The following is a 17,488-nucleotide window of genomic DNA, read 5'->3' as shown; positions in this document are numbered from 1 at the left end:
ATGACTCATACACTCTCTACACTTGGATATACACCAGAGAAGTGGATGGCCTACATGCCTGAAGCAAAGTAGCAATCACTGGCTCCGAATAGTCTTTTAAGCAAAAACACCAGCTCTCAAAAGCCAAGCCGCTAGACAAATGCGATCCACCCACTCTGAAAAGATTGGCCCTCTGATGCAGCAACCCCTTCAGGTGACCTAATCAGATGGGACCATGTATTGCCAATTAAACCAGATGCGCAAACCATGGACAGTGCGAGCACTCCAGCGCCACGAGAATCATTCTTCCTGGATGTTGTTAGATACAATATAACACTGGACTTACAAAAGGCCATGGGGGAAACACATACAGTAGAAGTCTCGTCACGCAAGGCTGAATGAGGGAGTCAATACCTTTGGAGTCAAACTTCCTCCTGTGACTGAAATACCTGTCCGCCTTGGCATTTCCTCGAGATACCATCAGATACAATTGAGGCTTGCCTCACCTGTCCAGAATGAGAGCAAAGGCCTTTGCTAACAACTCCCATTCCCCCAGATCCAACTGCTGCCTACTGAGATAATTGTTTGCACATTGTCCATTCCGGCCATGTGAGGTACCGCTAGCCCTGCTAGATGCGCAAATCATGGACAGCGTGGCCACTCCAGCGCCACAAGAATCACTCTTCCCGGATGTTGTTAGATACATCATAACACTCGACTTACAAGAGGCCACAGGGGAAAGATGTACAGTAGAAGTCTCGTCGGGCAAGGCTGAACGAGGGTGTCAATCCCTTCAGTATAAACAGTATCAAAGCAGATTAAAAAAAAACAAACTGTGTAACCAACAACCTCACATCCTAATCCAATGGTTAGACCAAAAAACTGTGGAAAAGGAATGTGACCAAAGAACTTTATACATAAAATGAGCACTCTGAAATTGAATTCCTCAAATTGCGTGTATTTGAATAGTTTGCTTCACATTCGAATATCTGCAGATAGAACAAATACCATCAAGTGGACTCTCCCTTTCTATCGAATCTTCATCTCTGGGCGGGATGTTACCATTAGCAATGGTAACATGGAATAGATTTAGTTTTTGGGTACTTGCCAGGTTCTTATGGCCTGGATTGGCCACTGTTGGAAGCAGGATGCTGGGCTTGATGGACCCTTGGTCTGACCCAGTATGGCATTTTCTTATGTTAACGAAAATTAGCAGGTAAGAACCAATTTTCCTTTCCCTGTACGTACCCGGATCAGTCCAGACTGCTGGGATGTACCCAAGCTGCCCTACATGGGGTGGGACCTGGAGAGTCCCGTGCAAGGCACACTACTGCCAAAACAGTTGGCATCCAGAGCCTGGACGTCTAACCGATAATGCCTAGCAAAACTGTGCAAAGACTTCCAAGTCGCCACTCTACATATCTCCTGCAGTGAGACCAGTTGATTCTCTGCCCAAGATGCAGCTTAAGAGCGGACCGAATGAGCTTTTAAACCATCTGGTACTGCCTGGCCATGACAGACATACGTTGAAGTGATCGCTTCCTTCAACCAACAGACAATGGTAGCCTTGGATGCATTATGCTCTTTCTTAGGACCGCTCCAAAGGACAAAGAGATGATCCGACAACCTGAAGTGATTAGTAGCCTCCAAATAGCGAAGGAGAACCCGGACATCCAACTACCTCAAGTCTCGATCCTAAGGAGACCCAGAATCCAAATCCTGGAAAGCCGGCAACTCCACAGACTGTTTCAAGTGGAAGGCAGACACTACTTTCGGGAGAAAGGACGGAACCGTTCTGAGAGACACCCCCGAAGCCGTAAACCTAAGAAAATGTTCCCTACAAGACAGCGCTTGAAGCTCCGATATGCACCGAGCAGATAGCCACTAGGAAAACTGATTTGAGCGTTAGATCCTTCAAAGTGGCCCGTTTGAGGGGCTGAAAAGAAAGCCAGCACAACCCACGAAGAATTAAATTCAGACTCCAAGAAGGACACACCGGTCGTACTGGGGGGCATCAAGTGCTTAGCACCCCGCAGAAAACGCGACTCGTCCGGATGAGCAAGGGACATTCCATCAATTTTCCCCTGCAAACAGCCCAGGGCTTCCACCTGCACCCTGAGAAAACTGTACCCCAGACCTTTCTTCAACCCCTCCTGCAAGAAAGCGAGTATATGAACAAGAAAGGCACGGCGCGGGGTAATGCCCAAACCAGTACACATTGAATCGAAACCTTCCAGACCCTAACATATGTAAGTGACGTAGAGGTCTTACACACCCTCAAAAGGATAGAAATGACCGCGTCCGGATACCTCTTCTTTTTCAATTGCCTCCTTTCATAAATCAGGCCGTTAGATAAAAGCGAGCCGCCTGGTCGAAAAATACAGGACCTTGACTCAGAAGATTTGGAAGGTGACTGAGACGAAGCGGACCGTCCACCACCAAGTTGACCAGGTCTGCGAACCATGGCCTCCGAGGCCACTCTGGAGCCACAAGGATGACAGAGCCTTAATGGGGCTCTATTCTTCGCACGACCTTGCCCACTAGGGGTCAGGGAGAAAACATGTAGAGTAGAATGTCACGGGGCCACGGAAGTACAAGGGCATCCACTCCTTCCACGACTGAAGATTTTTGCCGTGGAGGGCCCGGAGTGGGATCCTCCTGCACCTCCAAGCTTGCTAAAAAAGACTTATGTAAAAGAAGCACAAATTCTGGTGAAAAAGGAGTATGTGCTCTGCCGGACCCCTGGGGGGGGGGGGGGGCCCCCATCGGGGAGGGTCAGAATCAGCATCAGGAGATCCCATAGGGCTTAAAATCAGGCGGTAAACGACAAAAATCCGGCTCCCCTCCCCCCTGAGGAGCCGAGTCTGCTGAGAGGTCCAGGCGCAAAATGGCCACCGCTCCCGTGGTTTTTTGTGTAGAGGAAGGCCCGGACACACGCAAGCCGACCCGACCTCGGGTCGTCGACTTCAAAGGAGCCACGGAGGGTCCCTCCCCTCCGGGCAAGCAGAGCCTGTTGTGGGAGAACCGTGAGGCAGGCTCCCCACAGGCAAGACAAAACGCTGACCTCAGCATCGGGAAGTCAGCTGTGTGTGAAACAGCTGAGCCTGATTGCTGTGAAACAGGGAAGCCGATTGAACGGCCTCGAGTTGCTGCTTTCCCTGCCAGACGGCCCGGAGCCGTGAAGAACAGCCTTATTCCAACATTTACACTGAAAGTAAAAAATTCTGCTGTCTCTCTCCTTTTCTTCTTTTTTTTTTTGAGAAACAGCTAAACAGGCTGAAGGGTTTGTGCCACAGCAGAGGAATTAAAACATCTCTGCAAAGGGCCCGAGGAACAATCACATCTCAGGGTCACCAATGCAAAAGAGGGGGAGTGACTGAACCACCAGTATCACCCCTAGGCAGGGAATTAGTATACCGGGAAAGAGGCCTTGGCTGAATTACTCAAGGGGAAAAAAACCCCCTAGATCTCTACAACAGCCTGGAGACAGAACTGTGTCCACAGAAAAAAAAATTCATTGTTCCTGAATATATATATATTTTTTGTTTTAGAAATACTTGCTTGACCCAACGGAGAGAAAACAGAAGACTTCGCAAGAAGAAATAAAGAAATATCACTAAGAAAAGGGAACCGCAGGTTCATCCGTCTGCATTTGCTGGAACCAGAGAAATACTGAGGGGTGCAGGGTGAGTTCTGTCCTTATATGGTATGCCCTTTCAGTTTTTCTCTGACCCCATCTGCTGGACAGGAGGCTCAACCCACTGTCTGTACTGATCCGGGTACGTACAGGGAATTACTGTTTGGGATCTTGCTAGATACTTGTGACCTGGATTGGCTATTGTTGGAAACAGGATACTGGGCTTGATGAACCCTGTGTCTGACCCAGTATGGCAATTCTTATATTCTTGTTATGTAAATTCGGTGTTCTTCATTCTTTTGTAGGATAGCAGAAATGTGAGGAGAGGTCAAAAGCTCACAAGATCATAAGCGGGAAACCTTACCTTTCAAAGTCTACTAATTTGAAATGATAAAACTACATGAGAAACTATATTGTTGACCCACCTGTTACTGCATCGCAGCCCGTGTCACAGGGTTTTTCCACACATGAGGTATTCATGAGTGCTGATAGACTGAAACCAGTATATACACACATACATTCTGAAATACATCAGTGTCTAGGAAACTCAGTCTTTCCTGCCATTACTGATCACACCATTCCTGCCACTGCCCCCCAGCTTCCCTGTCTCCTGCATGTTTCCTTCCTTCTATTTTGAGAGGAAAAACGGAGTCTGGCTCTCCCTTACCCATCATAGCTTGTTTAAGTCACTTGTCTGAAGGAAGAGTAACTAGAACCCATGCCTCTGACAAGTAAACATTTGCATTTGTTTATTTTCTTTCATTGGCAACATTGGGCAACTCTTTCCTGTGGCACTTACTTGGTTGAGTGCTGTGATCTGGATAGCTGGCAGTCCCTGGTGGAGCACCTTTGTTGTCTGCAATGCTGTGATGAACAGCTGTAGGCTATGTGGTTCCCTGCACAGGAGCCCTGCTGAGCATGGGTGGAAATTCCGCAGTAGAAGATGCAGTAGCAGAGCTTCATCCTTCAATATCGCTTCAGGCTCCTTCCCAACCCTCTCCAGCAGCCCACCTATTGTAGGTAGTAACTGCAACAGCACCGCCTGCAGGAAACAAGGAAGCAAAATAATATTCCTCTATTTAGGGGGTGCGCACAATACCACCTCAGTAGGATTTGTACTCCGAATGGTGAAAGAGGTGGATCATGGGAACCCACAAGAGGAGGTTAACAGCAAGTCTACGCACACTAACATCAGATCCTGTTAGTAGGGATGTGAATCGTTTTTTGACGATTTAAAATATCGTCCGATATATTTTAAATCGTCAAAAATCGTTAGAGGCGATATTTAATAGGAATTCCCCCGATTTATCGTCAAAAATCGTAAATCGGGGGAAGGGGGAGGGCGGGAAAACCGGCACACTAAAACAACCCTAAAACCCACCCCGACCCTTTAAAATAAATCCCCCACCCTCCCGAACCCCCCCAAAATGCCTTAAATTACCTGGGGTCCAGTGGGGGGGGGTCCCGGTGTGATCTTTTACTCTCGGGCCTCCGGTGCGTTGTAGAAATGGCACCGGCGCTACCTTTGCCCTGTCATATGACAGGGCAAAGGTAGCACCAGCGCCATTTTGTTTTTTGTCCCCCGACGTCAGGAGCATAGGAGATCGCTCCCGGACCCCCGCTGGACCCCCAGGGACTTTTGGCCAGCTTGGGGGGTCTCCTGACCCTCACAAGACTTGCCAAAAGTCCAGCGGGGGTCTGGGAACGACCTCCTGCACTCGAATCGTTTTGCCGTACAAAATGGCGCCGGCCATACGTGGCAAAAGGATGGAACCATCCGCAAAGACACTCCAGAATCCGAAATTCTCAGAAAAAGTTCTCTAAGTGACAAGGCTTGAAGTTCTGACACCTGTCTAGCTGAACAAATCGCCACCAAGAAAACCACCTTCAAAATGAGATCCTTTATGGTGGCCCTTTTGAGAGACTCAAACGGTGCTGCAGACATGCCCTTGAGGACCAAGTTAAGGCTCCAAGAAGGGCCACTTTATGAACAGGGGGGCTCAAATGCTTCGCCCCCTCAGAAGAAATGTACCATATCCAGATGCAATGCAAGGGTAGACCCATGGATCTTGCCTCGTAAACAGCCCAGCGCCGACACCTGTACTCTCAGGGAACTAAAGGACAAGATTTTGGTCAGGCCCCTCTGCAAGAAGGCTAGAATCCGCCCACCGACACTTGCTGAGGATTAAAGCCTTGCTCCATACACCAAGACTCAAAGACCCTCCAAACCTGGACATAAGCCAAGGAAGTAGAAGTCTTTCGAGCCTGAAAAAGAGTAGAAATCACATCCTCAGAATATCCTTTCTTCCTTTATTGTCTCCTCTCAAAAGTCAAGCTGCTAGACAAAAGCGATCTGCTTGATCTGAAAATATGGGGCCCTGATGTAGTAGATGTGTCAGATGGCCCAGTCTTTTTTTTTTTTAATTTTTTATGTATGCATTTCAAAATAACAAATATTATAATTGTATACAGATAAAGCAATACATCTTAAGAAAACATATAGAACTGAAAGAAATCCTTTGGGCCTTTTGGGCTTATCCTCTGGTAGCTTGTGCACCTTATCTTCCAGATGCTTTATCAGCTGCTCTAAGTCTTATCCAAAAAGAAACTTGCCCTTAAAAGGCAGCACCCCAAGCTGAGCCTTTGACGAAATGTCTGCTGACCAGTTTTGTAACCATGGGAGCCTCCTAGCCGAGGCAGGGGACATCATTGCCCTGGAAGAAGTGCGAATAAGATCATATAAAGCATCGGCCCCATAAGTGACCGCTGCCTCCAAGCATTCCGCCTACTCAGATTCCTGGGGTGACAGATCCTGGGCACCTTGTAACTAACTGCTGCACCCATTGCAAGCTAGCCCAAAGCATAAAAATGCTGCACACTGCAGGGCGGATACCAAGAGCAGAAACATCAAAAATCTTCTTGAGGTGCACCTTGAGCTTCCTGGCCTGCAAGTCCTTCAGAGCGGCCTTGTCAGCTACTGGAAGGGTGGTCCTCTTTGTAACCGCCGACATGGAAGCATCCACCTTCGGCACCCTCAAGAGCTCCAGCTATCTTTGGGCATGGGATAAAGCTTATCCATGGCTCTACTAACTTTAAGGCCAGTCACCGGAATGTCCCACTCCCTGACCACCAATTGCATGACCATCCTATGAAAAGGGAAAGTCCTGGCTGGGCCCCATAAGCCAGCCATGATCGGGTTCACTGTGTCCTGGTCTGACTGCTCCTGTAGAACAGTTATCCCTAACCCTACCAGGACATGCAGGATCATAGGACCCAGTTCCTCCCTTTGAAACTGGCGAACCACCTTGGGATCGTCCCCTTCCGTGGAAGGAACCTTCCCAGGTTCTTCCCTCTGGATCCTGACCACTCTTGGGCGGGATAACATTATGAGGACCATTGTGAGGAGATGTGGTCGGACTCCTTGGAGGAAAAGTCATCCATGGCCCTCTGCACCGCTGGACCTATAACCTTTCGGATCCTTGTGGCCCCCTGAAGCCTCCGAAAACTTGGGCTTCTTTCAGGACGGGCCCTCAGAAGGCCTGTGCTTGGGGGAGCAGCACCCCTTGGCCCTTCAGGACAGATATGATTCGTGCATTGAAAGGACAAACTCTGGAGAAAAGGGAGAGGGACCATAAAAATCCCCCTCCAAGGGATCAGGATCTCTCCCTGACTGCCCCTCCAGGGCCTCATCGAAGCTAGAATCTGCTGGCAACAGCTCTGACGGGAGATCCCCATCCCCTGCTGCTCTCTCATCAGAAGCTGCAAATGTTTTCAAAATGGCCACTGTTCTCGCTCTTAGTGGAAACAGGTTGGCCGCTTCCTCTATTGCAGCTGGCGACCTGCCAGGCCCGCGCTGCTTTAACAATGCTGCCGTAGTTCCCCACGATGTACCCACCCCACCAGAGAGGCATCAGGAGCATTGGCCAGCCTTAGAGAGCCGCGAGCAGTGTTCTCCACATAGAGCAGCGGCTCCCACGTGGCATGGCTTGGTATGATCCCAACCGCACGGCACACACTGTGACAGAGACAGGATTGGGAGAGTCACAAGACAGATTTCCCTTGACAGGCTTACCTCCGTCTGCCACCAGCAACAGAGAGAGCCAAAAGAAAAAGCAGCACCATTTCTTCTCCTCTTTCTTTTTTTTGTAAACTTTACTACAAGAACAAAAAGCTCACTTCCCTGAAAGAAGGGTGGCAGAGGCTTCCATCGATCCTTCTGAAGGGGAGAGAACTTAACCACCAGCTTTTACCCTCGGAGTGATAGAGAGAGCAATTTAGGGTCTCCAACTCCTGCTCATCTTATCCTACTACTAGGAGGGATGGCCCCACCAGAATCTGCCAATCTCTTGGGAGGAAATTTTCAAACTGTCCAAAAATCCTTTTCATTTTTTTTCTTCAAAAATTCAATTACAGAATGGCAGGTTTTGCACCACCTCAATCTGCTAGAGACAGAGAGAATACTGAGGAACTACAGGTGGAACACCAGGTTACGAGGCAGCTTCTGCGAAACATTATCTGTCTCCATCAGCTGGAAGGGAGGCAAAACTCAGGAGTCTGGACTAATCTGGGTATGTACAGGGGAAAAAAGAGTTGCTTACCTGTAACAGGTGTTCTCTTAGGACAACACATTCTTAGTCCTCAGAGATGAGAGACATCATCAGATGGAGCCTGGCAAAGAAAACTTTTGTCAAAGTTTCTATAAACTTTGACTGGCACACCGAGCATGCCCAGCATGCCACTATCCGCAGGCTCCCTCTTCAGTCTCATAACATAGAATTCATGAGCGAAAAAATAAAACAACAAAACGCAGGAGAACCCAACTCCGCAGGGTGGTGGGCGGGTTTCCTGAGGACTAATATCTTGCTGTCCTAGGAGAATACCTATTACAGGTACCTATTACAGGACAAGCAGGATGGTAGTCTTCGCAGATGGGTGAATACCAAGCTACAGGTTGCTCCCAGAAACAAACATGACCAACAGGCACCGAACCGGGTGCCAACGGGCACATAAATAACTGAGGTGCTGTTGGTAACATAGGGAGACAGCCTGAACCCGAACAACGGGCTCTCGGCAGGGAGAGTTGGGTTTAAGCTTGGAAGAGGTTGCGAAGGACAGATTGGCCGAAATTACTATCATGTCGATCATCCTTGCCCAAGCAGTAGTGGGCAGCGAACATGTGTAGGGAACTCCATGTTGCAGCTTTGCAGATTTCGGCAATGGGAACCACTCGCAAGTGGGCAACTGATGCCGCCATGGCTTTCACAGAGTGAGCCTTTACGTGGCCTTCAAGCTGAAGGCCCGCCTGCGCATAGCAGAAAGAGATAAATCCAGCAGCCAGTTGGACAGTTTGCTTGTCCACTGCAAAGCCCAGCCTATTCCTGTCAAAGGATATAAAGAGCTGCGAGGACTGTCTGTGGCCTGCTGTGCGTTCGAGATAGAAAGCTAAAGCCCTCTTGCAGTCCAAACTGTGCAGAGCCCGTTCTCCCTGGTGAGAATGAGGCCTCGGAAAAAAAGTGGCAGAATGATGGACTGATTAAGATGAAAATCAGTATCACCTTAGGCAGGAATTTAGGGTGCGTTCACTGGACCACCCTATCATGAAAGAATTTCGTGTAGGGTGTATAGTAACCAATGCGTGCCGAAGTGATCGCCACCAGGAAGAGAACCTTCCAGGTCATGAACTTAACATTGCAGGAGCTCAAAGCTCAAACGGTCATGCATAAACCGTGCCAATACTATGTTGAGGTCCCAGGACAACAGGAGGCCCCACAGAAACCGCCCCACAATAGGTTGCACAGAGATGGTCATACCATCCACACCCTGATGGTAAGTGCTGATGGCACTCAGGTGTACTCTGACGGAGTTGGTTTTCAACCCAGCCTCCGAGAGGTGCCACAGATAGTCAAGCAACTTTGGAGTGGGGCAGGTGAAGGGATTCAAGCCATGACCCTCGCACCAGATAGAGAACCTCCTTCACTTCAATAGATAAGACTTCCTGGTGGAAGGCTTACTGGAAGCTACCAACACCTGAAATATGTCAGAGAGGTTCAGGGGCTGCAGGACTAGACACTTAACATCCAGGCTGTCAAGGCTAATACTTGGAGGTTTGGATGGCACAGTCTGCCCCGACTCTGTGTGATCAGATCAGGAGAGGTCCCCAGATGGATGGGTTCTCTGACTGACAGGTCCCGAAGGAATGGGAACCAGACCTCTCTGGGCCAATAAGGGGCCACTAGAATCATGGTCCTCTGGTCCTGCTGGAGCTTCAAGAGAGTCTTCATGACCAGTGGAAGAGGAGGGGAGTGGCATCATGGTAAGCACCACCTGAGGCAGGGAAGCCTGAAAAGGGACCCCCTGCTCGAGGTTGGATAGATCCTCCCACCAGGACAGGGAGACCCGGAGATGCAGTGTGACACAGACAAGTGCCTCGAGAGCCTGAAATGCCTGCTGCCACTGAGACCAATGCACCCTGCATATGCACAGGCAGGCCAAAGAAGTGACATGGACAGATGCAGCCATGTGACCCAAAAGACAAAGCAGCAGATGAGCAAAAACTTGTTGATGGCTGCGGACCAGGCATGTCAATGACAGGGCGAGCGCCAGATCGCAGGGCAGGAACACCTTGGCCTGAACCATAACCAGTCTGGCCCTGATGAAGCCCAGGTGTGGCGATGGGCTAAGGTAGGACTTGGGGTAACTGATGACAAACTCCAGAGATTGTAGCACCTGGATGGTCAGCCGTAAGGAGTGAAGCATCCCCTGCTGAGTGGCACTTTTGACCAGCCAGTCGTCTAAGTAGGGGAAGATGTGCACCCCGTGACGTCGGAGGTGTTCCCCCACCACTATCAGGTACTTGATGAAGACCCCAGGGGCTGACACGGCCGAATGGCAATACTCGATACTGGAAGTGATAATTTCCCGCCACTAAGCGAAGATACTTCCTGTGACCTAGTAAGTATCTTTCAGGTCAAGGGAGCAGAGCTAGTCTCCTCTTAAGAGCAGGATCAGGGTGCCCAAAGAAACCATCTTGAACCTTTCTCTTTGAAGGAATTTGTTCAAAGCTCTCAGGCTGAGAATAGGGAGTAGGCCCCCAGTTCTCTTTGGTATCAGAAGGGCAGAGAGCTCTGTCAAAAGTATTTCCTGAGAAGCAGACAAAGCCCACGATAGACGTGGGGGAGAGTCCACAGAGACATCCATGAAGTTCAGCCGATACCCTCGGCAAACGATGGTCAGGACCCACTGGTCTGACATAACATGGGGCCAGCAGTATGCGAAATGATGCAGCCTGCCTCCAACTGGAGTGCAGGATGTCGAGGGGTACAGCAATCTGACTCATGCTCCCTCGCTCCCAGGCAAAACTCTGTGGTGGGGCATTACTGGGGGGCTGGCTGAGACCTGGGGGTGCGCTGCTGATGGGAATGGTCTCTGGAATCAGCGCAGGTTATGCGGGCCCGTGAGGCAGGAGGATAGTATTTCCTTTAGCGATAGAATGATTTCCTTGAGCTCTGTTGTGAACATTTTTCTGACTGAGGCTGACGAGTCGGAAGAACTAGCCAACAAATGTTGAAGGATCTCATGGTGGTCCTTCAATTGGGCCACCGCATCCTTGACCTTATCCCCGAAGAGATTCTCACCCATACAGGGTAGATCTGCCAGCTTTTCTTGGATCTCTGGCCGAAGGTCTGAGGCATGGAGCCAGGCCATCCTGCGGACACAGATATCCGCTGCAGCCACTCTTGCTGCTGTTTCGAAAACATTGTAAGTGGACCTCACCTCATGTTTTCCTGCCTCCAGACCCTGCTGGACTATCATTGAGAACACTTCCTGTTACTGTTGAGTCAGGCGCTCGGACAGTTCCTGGATCTGTTTCCACAGGTTCCGGATGTACTGGGTCATATATAGTTGGTAGGAGGCGATTCGCCCGTATCGTTTGCCTTCCTACTCAGAGCATCCAATGCCCTGTGCTCTCTCCATGGAGGGGCAGAGGTGAGGGTGCGAGAGCGCTTGGCTTTTTTAAGGGCAGACTCCACCACAACAGATTGGTGTGGAAGATGGTGCCTCTCAAAACCCAATGCCTTTTGGACCAGGTAGATGGCATCTGCCTTCTGAAAAACTGGAGGGACAAACACAAGGTGTTCTCAGATCCTGAGAAGTTCCTTAAAAATATCATGGTCTGGGACACCTGCTATTTACTTTGGAGCATCCATGAACTGGAGGACCTCCAGCATTTTGTGTCGGATGTCCTCTTCCATGAAGAGCTGAAAAGGGATGGCTTCAACCATAGCCCAGACAAAGCCTGCAAAGGAAAGATCCCTCGGGGGAGAACTATGTCTCTCATCTAGCAGAGAATGCTCCGAAAGAAGATCTCCGGAGTCTTCCGAAGAGGATTCCAAGCTATCGTCTCCCCAGGAATCGTATGGGGCCTTTTCCTCACTAAGGTCCCCTGGGGGCCGGCATGGATGGTCCCTGTCCAGGCCTCTCAGTTTGGGCACAGAGGGCATCGAGAGCAGTGGGAGCATCGACAGCCCCGAGGGAATTAAGGGCACCTAGATCCCTGACTGCCCAGGAACGGGATCAGGAAACTCTAGCTGCGGGCCTAGCAGCCCTGAAGGTGCTGATGGCGCAGCAAGTCTTCCTCCTCGAAGGACTCAATAATGGCTATTGCTCCAGAGGGGGGTAATTGGAGGCCGGTGAGGAACCAAGGTCCTCTTGGCACCGGTTGCGTCAGAAGGATGCCTAAAAGGATGTCCAGATGCTCTAGCAGGGGCACCAAGAGAGACGGCGCAGGCTCCGGCACTGGCATGGGGACTGGTGCCAGTTTGATACCCTGCAGGGCTTGGAGCACCACCATCTGAACCCTGTGGTCCAACTCCTCCTGAAAGCCCGGTGAAGTTAGGATGGAAGGAGGAGGAGGAGGAAAAGGCAACACCAGGGCTTCTTCGGTAGCCCCAAGGAGGCTCAGTGCACAGCACTATTATTGGTGGGGAACGCCTGGGACTCCCAGGTCTGATAAGAAAACAATGCCTCTTCCCTACAGGATCGCTTTGGTGGTAGCATGGCAGCCGCCGATGCCGCACCAGTCCCAGGGCCATGCGTCAACGGCGACCGGTAACTGTTTGCGGCGGTGCTCGGCCCAGTCTTTCCCTGGTGCCGAGGAGGCTGAAGATCCCGACATCTTGGAGTGCGACGACACCGGAGTTGGCCTAACTCCGGCTCCTCTCTCTCAGGACGGGCCCATTAGGGGAGTGGAAAGGGATGGCGTATATAACGGCTCCCCTCGGCCTCTAGGTGTCGACGCCTCCTACGCCAGAGTAGATGGATCAGACTTTTTGGGCCAAAAAATCTTTTCCATCTTATCAAGCCAGGCACAATGGCCTTTGAGGTCACCTGATTGCACAGATGCCACCCGCGGACGTTGTGCGACACCCCCAGGCAGAGGATACAGACCTCATGCGGATCAGTAATAGACATGGTCTGCGGGCACTGGAAGCACTGTCGAAAACTGGACAACGCCATGAAAAATAGCCGGCGAGCAGTCGATGGCCAGCGGCCACAGAGGAGCAACACGCCAGGAATCGAACACAATGAGTGGAGGAGTAGCCTAGGGGTTAGTGCAGCGGGTTATGAACCAGGTGACCAGGGTTCAAGTCCCACTGTTGCTCCATGTGACCTTGGGCAAGTCACTTTACCCTCCATTGCCTCAGGTACAAACTTAGATTGTGAGCCCTCTGGGGATAGGGAAATACCTTCAGCACCTGAAGTGCTTAAAAAAGTGTGAAAAGCAGAATATAAAAATCTAAATAAATAAATGAAGGGGGAAAAAAAACAGACACCTACCATGCCGCTGGATGGGCACCGACCAGAGAAGAGGGACCCAGTGCAGAAAAAGTCAAAACACGACCAGGAACACTTTGAAGGAAAACTGAAGAGCAGAGCTCCAGGACCGCGAGGCAACTACTTCGTGGAAAAAAAAAAAAAGAGTGAAGAGGGACTCCGCATGGGGCATGCTGGGCATGCTCAGTGTGCCAGTCAAAGTTTCTAGAAACTTTCACAAAAGTTTTCTGTGCCAGGCTCCATCTGATAATGTCACCCACCTGTGAGGACCTACCATCCTACTTGTCCTAGGAGAACCTCATATTCACCCTGTAGTACTTCTATAGCAGAAACTTCCCCCAACCCATACCAATCTCATAACCCTTATATTTATTTCATTGGCTAGTCTTCATCTCCCGCCTTTTGCAATCGAGCTTAAATTATCTCTCCACTCCCTGGCCCCTATGCTTTTCGTTTTAAGCACCCTGTTTTAAAACCTTTATCTTTTCCAGCTCTCCGGTTAATTGCTCTCGAATTTCTCCCTGGTTAATTTCAGTTTTATTTCCAAGTTTGTCCTTCCTTGTTTAATGTAATGCATACACCTTATGCTCTGGTTTTCGTTTCAATGTAAACCGAAGTGATGTGTAACCTATTACAAGAATATCGGTATAAAAAAAAAAAGTTAAATAAATTATAAGACGTCACGTTCATGCTATAATGGGCTTCTTATAACATGTAATAACTACATGAATGCAAGGGGGCAGACTCCTGTCAATGTGGCCTCCAAATGATGAAAGCAGGTGGTGAAATCGTTTTCTCGGGGTTGCAACTAGCCATGCAATATTAACTACATCGCATACCTGTGTGTACCCTGGCAGAGCACAGGCTATTATTATAAAATTCAAAAAATCTGCAAAGGCATCTGAATCTTGTCCATGAACCCTGATTAGGACATGTCTTCCTCTCTTCTCAAAAAGCTTGCATTTGGTTACACATCTTTCCAGGAGACTTACAAATGGGGACTTCAGGAAGCACAGTGACATTTTTGGCAAATATGTATAAAAATAAATGGATTGGGTTCCTTCATAATTTTAGTGTTAAGTCTATTTCTTTCCTACAGCCCAGCACTGGCTCTTTATTTATTTATGATTTTTATATGCTGACATTCGATCTGAGATATCACATCGGTTTACATTCAGGTATTGTAGGTATTTCCCTATCCCCAGAGGGCTTACAATCTAAGTTTTGTACCTGAGGCAATGGAGGGTAAAGTGACTTGCCCAAGGTCACAAGGAGCGACAGCGGGACTCGAACCCTGGTCATAATATAGAACTGGGACAGAATCTGCTCAGGTATTTAAATCTGGGTCTGCCCAGCCACTCCAGACTTGCTGTTTAATCAGAGTCTAACTCACAAATTTCTCCACAGAATGAAATGCATGCTTGGTACTGTATACATCAATCTAGTTTTCTTATGGATATACTGCACCACAACAGAAATGGACATGGACTTACGTGTACTAATAATGATACATGGAATAGACTTAGTTTTTGGGTACTTGCCAGGTTCTTATGGCCTGGATTGGCCACTGTTGGAAGCAGGATGCTGGGCTTGATGGACCCTTAGTCTAACCCAGTATGGCATTTTCTTATGTTCTTACATGGACGCAATTGGTCCATGCCAGCTATCAATGCTGCCCTCTTCATTACTCCAGCAGAGAGATGAGCATTTCAAGTAGGAGTGACATTTGTGGACCTGCTGAAAGGATGGGTATGAGCATACCTGCATTTTAATGCATGAAATACCTGCAGTATCTGAATGCAATCCGCTTTGAAGTGCCAAAAAAGAACATAAATAATAAAATAAATGTTCTTCTACCAGATCACTGCAAGTCCAATGCAGGACGTTTCTCATGACTGTAGCTGGGTCCTCAGAGCCCGTCTACAATTCTCAAGTTTGCCCAAGTTTCTCAGAAAGCTCTATTACATACACACCTCACTCTTAACCTCCTGGAGAGCTTTCATTAAGACCCTTGCCACATAGGAGGGACATCTGGGAGCCTGCGTACAATCCAACAGCTGCCGCAGAGCCTCTGATAATTTCTGGCTGGATTTCTGGTTGCTTGATATTTGCAGGTCCTCAAATAAACTGCCCAATGCCTGATATAGAAAACAAAGGGTGCAACATTACCTGAAGGGTTAATGAAGAAACCAAGCCTATCATCAAAAACAAGTATAGAGTGAGAAGCTTCATTCTTAGTCAAGTACTATGGGGGAAGATCCTCTGCAGGAACAGGAAGGAGAATAAATGGCAGTTTCCCTGTGTAAGGGAGAGGTAGATCAATGGAATATAGAGTGATCATATTCTTACCTCTCCCAGGAATTATGAGCAATGTGTTTTAGACAAACTTACTCTGCGTCAGACTCAGGAAGTAAAGATTCTTGAGGTCGCTGCTGTACCCAAGACCTCCTCCATGAGTGCCTGATGCTCTGTAAACCATCATAGAACAAGCTATTAAAAGTCATATCCTGTGGCATGTATGAAAGCAAGAGTACCTGGCTGATGTAGGCAGAATCTGCTATGATCTCCTCAGTCGTCTGCAGCAGACTCTGTACGACAGGGTGGAAAGGAGACTCCTTCACCAGGTTGAGAGACTGCAGGCAGCCCATGGCAGCACGTCGCACCTCCCGTACAGGACTCTGCAGGTTAGCCAGCACAGAGATCACCACTGCATCCAAAAAATAGGAATCGATCAGTGGTGAGAGAGTAAGGAACTGGAGTTTGATAATAAGGGTCATTCTCAGTCAAGAAGTAGTGACCTGTTTGGAACAACCATGTTTACCAGACCTCTGTGATTGTCGACATTAAACAATCAAAAAGCAGCATCACTGTTGGGTTTTAATGCATTAAACATACCAAAAACTACCAACAGCAGCTACTTAGTATGTTAAAAAAAAATTGTTCCACATTTTTCTTCTAAAAATGGAAAAAACTTCCAGCATCTATATTAATAACTTTTCTGCCCCAGCAGTTTTATTTTGCTCCTTTTGAGTTTCTAAAATCAAACTGGAATTTGTCCCAAATGGCAGCAGATGCTATTTGTGTGAGTGGGATTGTAAGTATTAGGTGTGTTCTGTTGATCCAACAGGAGTATTTTATGTAATCCATGTTACACTAAGCATGCCCAGGAGATTTCTCTGATGAAAGGATACACAGATGTGTGGCCCTGACCACCAAGTCCCAGTACCTGGCGAAGAGACTGATGCCAGCTGCTTTCGCTTTGCTGGAGCCTGGGATGCCAGCACTACTTGGCCAATGTACAGCGCCCGAGTCTGCAGGATGGCAGGCACCGTGCAGCCTAGTGGATCTGACAGGCTGTAGTTATATGTCCATAGGATGGAGAGGAAGCCAAGCAGATCTGCAGGGTCTTCTAGATGCACCTTAAAAAAAAAAAAGGCAGATGGAAAATTATAGCCTACCCTGAATTAGAAGTGAACATGACTTGTATGTCCCATTCATCCCTCAACTCCCCTGTTTATTGTTTTTCCTCGTTTCCATTATTTTCCCACTGCCGCTTCATCCACTTCTACCTCCCCTTTACCCCAAACTAAATAATTACTGTACTGAAGGAAAGTGTGCATTGGTGAAATATTTTAGCACTAGCATCTATCCATCAGAGTTAATAAAAGCGTGGAAGAGAATATTACCTTCAGCAAAATGCTCATCAACTGCCTGAAGTTAGCCACATTGTTCCCCTCATCAGCTCCAGAAACTATGACTTCAAAAAGGTCCACAAGCAGAAGTAGGTAATCCCTGCTTGCCTCATCCAGAATCTCAGGGTTCCAGTTCCTCTTACCTACACCAAGAGCATCAGAGCAAGGGATCAAACCAAGAAAACACCACCTCTTATCCACTGCAAGTGCAGCAGAGAAGGGGTCAAACCCAGGCAATCACCACCTCCCATCTACATCCAGTGTTGCACAGCAAGGGGGGGGGGGGGGGGGGCAAACCAGGCTATGGCTTCCTCATATAGAATAATACACCCATCACTGGATCACT

General features: G+C 48.7%; 1 protein-coding gene across 6 annotated transcripts in view; it reads right to left on the bottom strand.

Annotated features, from left to right (window-relative positions):
• The window catches only part of HEATR1 (HEAT repeat containing 1), a 317,329-nt gene that overhangs the window by 115,974 nt on the left and 183,867 nt on the right, over window positions 1-17,488 (bottom strand). For all 6 annotated transcript variants that reach the window (XM_029593810.1, XM_029593813.1, XM_029593812.1 and 3 more), the window contains 5 exons: window positions 17,137-17,285; window positions 16,677-16,869; window positions 15,985-16,157; window positions 15,424-15,588; window positions 4,416-4,658 (listed from right to left, as the gene is read on the bottom strand). In XM_029593810.1, the coding sequence (XP_029449670.1) occupies window positions 4,416-4,658; window positions 15,424-15,588; window positions 15,985-16,157; window positions 16,677-16,869; window positions 17,137-17,285 (923 nt within the window). The remainder of the gene's footprint in view (window positions 1-4,415; window positions 4,659-15,423; window positions 15,589-15,984; window positions 16,158-16,676; window positions 16,870-17,136; window positions 17,286-17,488) is intronic.

Source organism: Rhinatrema bivittatum, chromosome 3 (genome assembly GCF_901001135.1).
Source record: "Rhinatrema bivittatum chromosome 3, aRhiBiv1.1, whole genome shotgun sequence".
Taxonomy (NCBI): domain Eukaryota; kingdom Metazoa; phylum Chordata; class Amphibia; order Gymnophiona; family Rhinatrematidae; genus Rhinatrema; species Rhinatrema bivittatum.
Note: the sequence above shows the minus strand (reverse complement) of the source record. Positions and strands in the feature narration are given on the sequence as shown.